We start from the raw sequence: 10,981 nt of genomic DNA, 5'->3' as shown, positions 1-10,981 counted from the left end.
ATTGTGTCATGTCGTCTGACTTTGTTTCCCTTGTTTCTTTCTGACAATTGTTTTAAACTCCAAAACGTTGGGAGCTTGTACAATTTTTTTTTCACGCATTCATTTACACCTGTAAACTTGTGACGTGACAATAAACCGAAAGTTGAAGTTGGAAGAGGATTAAACACACATCAAAGCTTTACCAGGACTAGTAGAAGTCCAACAAACAGCAAGCAGTGATGACGTGTATGACCACATTCTCAAAGTCAAGGTAGTCAGTGTAGGAGGGTGTTCTTTGGTTAAAAAGGAGTCGGCACTCTTCCAAGGCTAGTTCATCCTTGAACACATTTAAAAAACATGCCAACATGTTTCGGCCTTTGTGGCCCTTTTCAGGACATGCCCAGAAGAAGGCCATTGAACATCTATTGAGAACATTCGAAGGAAAGGTGAAAGGTGTAACGTCACAGGTTAACCTCTGAAAGGCTCAGGAAGTGCTGGAAAATGTGCATTCTCAAAATCTGCACAAACAATTCCAGATCACGTAATCACGTTGACTTTCTGTTAAAACGCTGTTGACCATGAATATAATCACATACTGTATATGGTATATGTTGTATAAAACATACTGTATATGGTATGTCGTATAAAACATGAACATGAACTTTCCCTCATGTAAAATATCTGCAAAGCAGTGTTCATTTTGACAGCAAATTTTGATTTAGTCTTAGTCTTTTGAAGAACACACCATTTAGTTTTAGTCCTATTTTAGTCTTCTGAAAATTGTTTAGTCTTAGTCTAGTCTAGTCGACTAAATATCAAAACCTTAAGTCTTTTAGTCTTTTAGTCTTAGTCTTAGTCAAAAACAATTACACTGCAGCATATTCTGATTTAGTCTTAGTCTTAGTCTTTTGAATAACACACCATTTAGTTTTAGTCCTATTTTAGTCTTCTGAAAATGGTTTAGTCCTAGTCTAGTCTAGTCGACTAAATAACAAAAACCTTAGTCTTTTAGTCTTTTAGTCTTAGTCTTAGTCGACAAAATTAACACTGCTGCAAAGAACTGGTAAAATGTATAAAACGTATTTAAAGCCTTAGCTCTATACCAGGGGCTGCGTGCACAGGGCAGCATCTACGGAGGCAGCGTGCACAGAGGCAGAATGCACCGGGGCATCATGCATGAGGATAGCGTGCATGGGGACATCATGCATGAGGATAGCGTGCATGGGGACATCATGCATGAGGATAGCGTGCATGGGGACATCATGCATGAGGATAGCGTGCATGGGGACATCATGCATGAGGATAGCGTGCATGGGGACATCATGCATGAGGATAGCGTGCATGGGGACATCATGCATGAGGATAGCGTGCATGGGGACATCATGCATGAGGATAGCGTGCATGGGGACATCATGCATGAGGATAGCGTGCATGGGGACATCATGCATGAGGATAGCGTGCATGGGGACATCATGCATGAGGATAGCGTGCATGGGGACATCATGCATGAGGATAGCGTGCATGGGGACATCATGCATGAGGATAGCGTGCATGGGGACATCATGCATGAGGATAGCGTGCATGGGGACATCATGCACGGGGACATCGTGTGTGGGCAGGGGCGTCAAGGCCATTCACTGTGCGTACGACGCGACACCCTCACTCTCACAGATCCGTGATTTCATACCCCCCACTCTTTGAAAAAAAAAATGTATATATATTTTTTATAATAAATCGGTAAAATCAAGCAAAAATAAGAATTAAATAACGTAACCCTAACCCCAAAATAAAGTAACCAAAACACGAAAAAAAAACCTAACAAAATCCGCCCCAAAAAAGCGAAATTTTGAAAATACAGAATGTGTTTACATGTCACTGTTACAAATGTTTTTCACGCTTTTTCAAAAATAGCAGATATACAAGCTCATAGCACGGCACTCGGTGCCGCGCTATGAGCTTGTATATCTGCTATTTTTGAATAGCCAAAGTGTAAAATAAGGGGTATAGTCCACCGAAAGTCCACCCCCCCCCCACCTTCTGAAAGCCCATGACGTCCCTGTGTGTGGGAACAGCTTGCACGGGTGCATCGTGCACCACGCTGGGCAAGACTTGGCCGGTTGAGTGTCAGAATTTGTGCCAGAATTTGTGCCGGAATTCGGCGGAAGTACCGCCCAAGGAAATGACGTTGACACTTTACAAATCTGTTCGCATTCTCCATGAATGAAACGAGTGTTGTGATTGGTCAAAAGATATTGTTTCCGGGGAGAAATACGTATGACGGAAGTCCCGCCCCCTATAGACACTCTCTACTTTAGGTCATGACCAGGCTTTTCTCTTGGCAGATGAGTAAGGCTGGGGAACGAGGGCTAGTCGTGCACGGGGACACGGGGTCGAGGCTGGTAGTGGAGGATAGAAGGAGTGATGTCATAGTGTTGTGAACGTTCTGACCTGTAATAATGCCATTCTTGTCTTTAGGCTCCGCCCAGCTGACTCTGAGTGACGTGTCCAGGATCTCAGTGAAACTCAGGTGACCCACAGGACCGGGAGCTGAAAAAAAAAACACAGACACACACTTTGTGTTTTTCCACAGTCCATACATTTTGTCAATAGAGGTGTATATGTGCTTGTGTGATATGTTGGATCTGTCTACAAGGGACATTCTTCTCCCAACAAACACGTATACACACAGAAACAGACACACACACACACACACACACACACACACACACACACACACACACACACACACACACACACACACACACACACACACACACACACACACACACACACACACACACACACACACACACACACACACACACACACACACACACACTTCTTTGTAGACGTGAGTCTACAGGCTATAATCTGCTGCTCACTGAACCCTCACACATCTAATCACATCTGCATTGACAACACACACACACACACACACACACACACGCGCGCGCCTGTCATTTCTCATTGCATTCATGCCTCCCTTACCCTTCTCCCTGTAGAGCGATTAAGCCATTCATCTGAGACATTCAATAAAAGACAAGTATGCACGCACGCACGCACGCGAGCATGCACACACACACACACACACACACACACACACACACACACACACACACACAAAGCTATTATCAAACAAGAATTACACCCACCATTAACCCTGCCACACACGCCCAATCAATACCTGTCTGTGTTTGTGTGCGTGTGCTTGCGCGGGCGCACGCGCACGTGTGTGTGTGTGTGTGTGTGTGTGTGTGTATGTGTGTATGCATGTGTGCGCACGTGCATGCCTTCTAATACCTCTATCCCACAGGATAATTACAAGTTGGTAATGATTGCTTGTCTGCCTGTAGGCTATTGTGTTCATGTGATGGTACGAGGACAAAGTGTGTACACACATGTCTGTGTGGAGAACCCATTATGTTTGTCCACGGAACAGTAGCCTATAAATATGTCTGTAAACACGTGAATCAGTGTCCTTTTGGCTTTTAAATAGAGGGAGAAAGAGAGAGAGAGAGAGAGAGAGAGAGAGAAAGTGCTGTTAAAATGGAAATGAGTGCACCCTATCGTTCAAGGTTTCTTTATTGTTATACAGAGAGATGCGGCAGTAGCTCAGGAGGTATGAGCGTCCGCTTGGGATTTCGAAAGGTTCCCGGTTCGATTCCCCGGCCTGGGTTAGTGTCCCAGTGTCCTTGAGCAAGACACTTAGGGCGCCTATTTTGCACCTAAGTCGCGCTATACCCACTATTTGGGGATTTTGCATCGCGCAAGGGGCGTTTCCCGTGGCCGAGTTGCTATCTTCCATCACCAGCCTTGTCCCTAAAACACCTGCGCTACACCCCTTATCAGTGTGCCAGGTGCCATTGCCTTTAACTAATTGACTGCCCATGATGTGTTTTGACGTGTAACTGGTGTTTTCAGTGTTTATGCTAGATGGCGCTCTTCACAAACCTATGACTCACCATTTGACTCCCAGTGAAGCAGGTAGATCACGTGATGGCAAAAAAAACAAACAGCCACTTTAACTTCCATTCTAATGGATTTGGAAGAATGCCTTTTTCTCTGCTTTGATTGCTTTCTGTTGCTTTTTTTGGCAAAAACAGCCTATATTCAACCGCCAATAACTATGGAATGGAATGGACCAGCAGATTGGTGGATGGATCGTGGTGAAGAATAATATTGTATGATTTTTCAAAGGTTTGTGAAAACGCTCTGAATCGCTGGCAGGGTCGGCTATAGACGATGTTTTACTCTTGAAGTCAATGAGTTAACCCATTAAGACCTGGAACTGTGTCATTTTTAGATTTGAGCTAAAAAGCATTCTTTTACACTTTGGGCTATTCAAAAATAGCAGATATACAAGCTCATAGCGCGGCACCGAGTGCCGCGCTATGAGCTTGTAGATCAGCTATTTTTGAAAAATCGTGAAAATGTGTGCAAATCTTTGAATATATATATATTTTAAAGCGAACATTTTTAACTCAAATCTTTATTGCTTCTGGGGGTCCTTGGAACAAAATATTTTGATGGGGGTCCACGGCCAAATACATATAATTTTGGGGGTCCTTGACATGACAAAGATTGAGCACCACTGATATAGAAACATACGTTTTTCAGAAAACTGTTGAGATTTAGGAGACATGTAGAATCGGCTTCAGGTCTCAATGAGTTAAAAGAGCATGGTTTCCTCTGCGGTTGATGTGTAAATGTGTGTCTGTGAATGTAAAGGGCTTTGGATGTAAGGCGAAGAAGAGACAGAGAGATATGGAGCTGATTGATGCTCTGATACATTACAGCAGTGGTTCTCAAACTTTGTCATGTCAAGGAACCCCAAAATGATATGTATTCGGCCGCGGACCCCAATCTCAAATATTTTGTTCCAGGGACCCCCCAGAAGCAAAGATTTGAGTTAAAAAAGGTTCTCTTAAAAATATATTATCTTCAAAAGATTTGCACAAATTTTCACGATTTTTCAAAAATAGCAGATCTACAAGCTCATAGCGTGGCACTCGGTGCCGCACTATGAGCTTGTATATCTGCTATTTTTCAATAGCCAAAGTATAAAAGGTTAAAATTATTGTGATGCTATACTAACACATTTTGCAGGGGACCCCCTGGAACCCCCCCCCCCCCCAAGGACTCCTGGGGGTCCCCGGACCCCACTTTGAGAACCAATGCATTACAGATCACAGGAGAGTTCAGTCAATTGTTCTTTGTGGTGTATTCCCTCTGTTATCCGCACATCACAGCGTGTGTGTGTGTGCGTGTGTGCGTGTGTGCGTGCGCGTGCGTGTGTGTGTGCGTGCGTGTGTGTGTGTGCGTGCGTGTGCGTGTGCGTGCGTGTGTACATACTGTCCTCGTGCGTCTGCAGCAGGGTGGGGGTGCTCCGGGGGCCGTCGCCGGGCGTGGTGAAGCAGAGGGCGGAGCCAAAGTACCAGGTGAACTTGCTCAGTCCGCCGACCAATCCCGTGTGGCGAGCGCCGGGGTAGTCCGGGGTGATGGTTACTATGGTTACGACCTCTGGAGACTGCTCCGGCCACAGCAGCAACTGTGTTACCGGGGGGATCAGAGAAGAAGAGAAGAGGTGCTGAGGTGAGGAGGAATGCTAACACGCAGGGGCGTCACGGCCATTCACTGTGCGTACGACGCTACACCCTCACTCTCACAGATCTGTGATTTCATACCCCCCACTTTTTGATTGGGGCGGTGTAACCGCCCCCTATAAGTGAGTTTTGGACACTGACCAATCCTGCACCGTGATTGGCCAATAGTCTACAACGCAGTCTACACCCCTAACCCTTCCACAGTCAATGCAAATCTATACTTTTGCAAAGTCAGCCAATCACATTACAGCTAGTGTCATCACCACTAGCTGTAATGTGATTGGCTGACTTTGCAAATTCAGGACTGTGATTGGCTGGCGAAACACATGACACATGTGCAGCCCTATGAATAGCAGGTGTGTGGTCATCACAACATGACTGACTTAAAAAAAAGTCATAAATCCTTTTTTTCATGTTGTGATGACCACACACCGCCCACTTCACACTGGGTGTGATTTTTTGATAATAAATCGGTAAAATCAGGCAAAAATATGAATTAAATAACCTAACCCTAACACCAAAATAAAGTAACCAAAACACGGAAAAAAACTAACAAAATCCGCCCAAAAAACACACATTTTTTTAAATACAGAATTTGTTTACATTTGACAGTTACAAAAGTTTTTCATGCTTTTTCAAAAATAGCAGATATACAAGCTCATAGCGCGGCACCAAGTAGTCAAAGTGTAAAGTTAAAGTATGGGGTATAGTCCACCGAAAGTCCACCCCCCCCCAACTTCTGAGAGCCGGTGACGTCCCTGGATCAGAGAGAGAAGAGGTGAGGAGGAATCCTAACACGTTCATAACATTCATAAGATGCTGTTTGTGGGGTTCAACTCCCACAGAGGAGGCACAATGCTGCAGAGTTTGCACGGAAAAACAAACACCTAACAGTGCCTCACAGCTTTAGCCCATTAAGACCGGGAAATACTGTATTCTGTGTTTTTTAGATTTCTTTGGCTATTTTTTTTTTATCTTGAACATTTGTGCAAATCTTTGAATATATATATATTTTTCAGCAAACATTTGTAACAAAAATCTTGTTTTGCTTCTGGGGGATTCTACAAATGTCTTCTAAATCTTAACAGTTTTTTTTTTAAACTTATGCTGCTATAATCACTGGTTCTCAAACCTTTTCATGTCAAGGACCCCCCAAATTATATGTATTTGGCTGCGGACCCCCATCTCAAAATATGTTGTTCCAGCCAGGGACCCCCCAGAAGCAAAGTTTTGAATAAAAAATGTTCCCTTATATAATATATATATACATTCAAAGATTTGCACAAATGTTCAAGGTTTTTCAAAAATAGCAGATCTATAAGCTCATAGCGTGGCACTCGGTGCCACGCTATGAGCTTGTATATCTGCTATTTTTGAATAGCCAAAGTATAAAATAATGGTTAAAGTGGTTACACAGATGCGTTCCCGGTTTTAATGGGTTAATACATTGTGCAAAGTTCATTATTTTGATTCAATAAGGCCGGCTGTAGGCTATTAACCAAAACCCAAAAAGTCATTATTTGAGACAGCCTTTCTCAAACTGAAGGATTTGCGCTATAGGCTACGTACTGTAGGCATTTGATAAATCTTTTCAAATTAGCCTGCCACCCAAGGACCCGGGTGTCATTAATGTTTCATATCAGCCAAGAAAGAAAAATCACCTCACAGCATTGTCAAAACAACACTCACTTTGTTTCTCCAACTTTAGATTCTCTGCATTTGAGCAAACTAAGTACATTTACTCAAGTACTGTGTTTAAGTACAATTTTGAGGTACTTTTACTGTACTGGAGTATTTCCATCTCAGAGGCAAATTTACTTTTACTCCACTACAATTATTTGAAAACTTTAGTTACTAGTTACTTTGCAGATATAAATTATTACATTATAAAACATACATTAACCCCTTTAGCCCTATTTTATACCTGGGCCATTTGAAAATAGCAGATCTACAAGCTCACAACGCGTCGCATCACGACGCGTTGTGAGCTTGTAGATCGGCTATTTTCAAACATTTTATACTTTTACTTTTGTTACTTTAAGTACATTTTGATAGCAATACTTTTGTACTTTTACTCATGTAAATGTTTAATTCCGGACTTTTACTTGTAACGGAGTACTTGCAGTATTGATACTTAATAAGTAAAACATTTGAGTGCTTTTTCCACCACTAGCTATGTATGCAACTAGTTGAGAAGAGAAGTCCAGCAAACAAAATAGTCATACTACTTATCATAACATTATCATGTCATAAATGCAAGCCAATGGCTCATTATTTGTTCAAAGAAGAACAAAGAAAGTATTCAGAGAAAAGACAAATATGCAGGAGACTACAGGTCAAAATAGAAACAACACAACTCCCATATAATGATGAAAGATCCATCTAGCCTATTGCTGGTCTTAACCCATTGATACCTGGAACGCATCTGTGTCACTTTCGATTTCTTTGGCTATTCAAAAATAGCAGATATACAAGCTCATAGCGCGGCACCGAGTGCCGCTCTATGAGCTTGTAGATCTGCTATTTTTGAAAAAACGTGAAAATATTTTTTACATTTTTTTTCCCGAAAAACTGTCAGTATTTACTTTTTTTTTTTGAAGCGGCCTCAGGTCTTAATGGGTTAATTCATATTCAGCACCACATTGTTTCACTTTGCATTATTGCTTTAGCCCCCCAAAAACAACTCATTGAAAACCATGCGCTCACATATTCATAGCGTGAGAGAGAGAGAGATAAGCCACGGGCAACACTGTGCAGTCCTTTCCATACCGTTCAATCTCAACCCGTGATGATAACGGGGGCAGAAGCAGAACGTGAACTTTCCATCAGAGTTCAGAAGGTATTGGCAATATAGGTTTTAATAAGCAGTGCATGTTGACACGTCTTCTGCATAATATTTGTCTGACATTTGGGAGACGATGCCAAGGATGTACTTGTGAGTACTAGAATATCCTATCCAAGTAGAGGTACTGTTAATTTACTTAAATATTACTCAGGAAGAAGTAAGATTACTTAAGGAAAAGTACAACAGTGTAGAAGCTCTTTTGGAGACTAATCTAAGTTGATTGAGACACCACACATGCACGCTTAAGCGCATGCACGCACGCACGCACACACACACACACACACACACACACACACACACACACACACACACACACACACACACACACACACACACACACACACACACACACACACACACACACACACACACACACACACACACACACACACACTCTTACGTTGTGCTAGTGAGTTAGTTTCACCTCTGGTCATTGTAATCCTAGTCACTTGGTTCTTCAGTGGGTTATCTTACTTTACATTTGCAAGTAAGGTACTTTACTGTTTCTTTTACAATTACGGTATGTCACTGTACTGCACGTTTAGAGCTTTGAATAGTAGAAATAACAGACAAAGCTTCATTTACCATGGGGAAAGGCCAAACCGAAGCTCTCTGGTATGTAAACAGATTTGTCCCACATTTGCATGTTAACCCATTGAGACCTGAAGCCGATTCTACATGTCTCCTAAATCTCAACAGTTTTCTGAAAAACGTACGTTTCTGTATCAGTGGTGCTCAATCTTTTTCATGTCAAGGACCCCCAAAATGATATGTATTTGGCCACGGACCCCCATCAAAATATTTTGTTCCAGGGACCCCCAGAAGCAAAGATTTGAGTTAAAAATGTTCGCTTTAAAAATATGTATATTCAAAGATTTGCACACATTTTCAAGATTTTTCAAAAATAGCAGATCTACAAGCTCGTAGCGCGGCACTCGGTGCCGCGCTATGAGCTTGTATATCTGCTATTTTTGAATAGCCCAAAGTGTAAAATAATGCAATAATACAAATCTAAAAATGACACAGTTCCAGGTCTTAATGGGTTAATAGCGCTGTGTATTTACGCATTATATTATAAGTGCCAAATGGTGTGAGGAGTGGACACACACATTTCACATGGTTAAATATGTGCAGGCAAGTGGAACCCAGCCCAGGCCTGTATCTCCCAACAAACAACGACGTCAACAACATGAATAATGGTAATGAAAGTTGAAATAAATAATGATGCGATGGGGATCAACAACGTTTGCGGTCCTTAGAACTCACACAGTTGAAAGTGTGACATTTGCATTGGCCTTGCATTTGAAGCGTCGAGGCTTTTAATAGCATCCGCTTGGGAACCGGATGAATCTGGGAGCTCATTATTTATTTGCTCTGGCAGATACGCCTGGCCCCCGTCCCGTTCAGACAGATGTCCAGTCGACCTGGCTCGAGCGGGGTTCAGCCAATCAAACGCGTTTATCTAATATCGGAGCGGGTTTGACACGATGACTGCGGTGTCCATCCAGCGCAACGCACCACCAGGCTCACGAAACTCAGATCAAACCGGGAAATTATAGACAGTACTGATCAAATATTAATCTAGAGTCTGTTGCATTACCGTTGTACTGCCACAAATGTTTTCAGAAGCATATTTTGGTGTACTGGAACAGTAAAGTTTGTAACAGTGTTGATTTCGTCAACTAAAACTATGACAGAAAATGTTCGTCGACTACCTTTTTTCACTGACGAAAACTAAATAAATGATGACTAAAACTAAGACTAAATATATTGACAATTTCATCAACAAATAAGAACTAGACAAAAAAATGTTATACTGTATGTTAATGTCATGTAAAAGGGAGGGACTAGTGGAGAAGAGATCCAGTAGAACTAAAAGACAAGTCATGTTATGTTTGGTTGCGCTCGGGTGTTGCGCAATGAAAATAGCCGATCTACAAGCTCACAACGCGTCGCAGCCAAGCCCCCAGAACCCAGTGCTTGCATTGAAGCGAAATGGACATGCTGGCCATTCGTAGGTACTGCAGCTTAAACGGACGGGGCCACTGCAAATGTACGAGCGAAAACGGTTTCGACCAATGGGCTTGACTCACGAGCTTGCGCACAAGCTTGCGCACGGGGCCGCGCACCTCTGTGACGTAAAACGCGTCACGTATCACAGTGGCCCCAAATAGGCTACGCCCATCACACTTTACAACCCGGAAGAAGGGGTGAATTCGCTTAATGCGCTGGGTGAGCAACTCAATGCAAGTGGATGGGAGGCGATATCCGGTGCCCTCTCTATTATTTTTAACTCTATGGTCGCAGCGCGACGCGTAGATCGGCTATTTTCAGCATGCAACCAAGTGTAAAATCAGCCATAACGATGCCCTCAAGGTACCGCCTAGGATTTTTTTGTCGATGAAACTAGACAAAAACTAAAACATTTCATATGACTAAAATAAGACTAAAACTAAATGGAATTTTATTCAAAAGACTATGACTAAAACTAAATCAAAATTTGTTGTCAAAATCAACACTGGTTTGTAGGTTTGTAAACAAGTTGCGTTTGTGA

At 42.5% G+C, this 10,981-nt stretch overlaps 1 protein-coding gene across 2 annotated transcripts in view; it reads right to left on the bottom strand.

Moving 5' to 3' along the window:
• The window catches only part of sdk1b (sidekick cell adhesion molecule 1b), a 446,717-nt gene that overhangs the window by 95,123 nt on the left and 340,613 nt on the right, over nucleotides 1–10,981 (bottom strand). For both annotated transcript variants that reach the window (XM_084044504.1, XM_084044505.1), the window contains 2 exons: nucleotides 5,332–5,527; nucleotides 2,428–2,526 (listed from right to left, as the gene is read on the bottom strand). In XM_084044504.1, the coding sequence (XP_083900630.1) occupies nucleotides 2,428–2,526; nucleotides 5,332–5,527 (295 nt within the window). The remainder of the gene's footprint in view (nucleotides 1–2,427; nucleotides 2,527–5,331; nucleotides 5,528–10,981) is intronic.

Source organism: Gymnoscopelus microlampas (assembly GCF_963454915.1).
Source record: "Gymnoscopelus microlampas genome assembly, chromosome: 2".
Lineage (NCBI taxonomy): Eukaryota > Metazoa > Chordata > Actinopteri > Myctophiformes > Myctophidae > Gymnoscopelus > Gymnoscopelus microlampas.
This window is presented reverse-complemented; position numbering and strand designations above follow the sequence as displayed.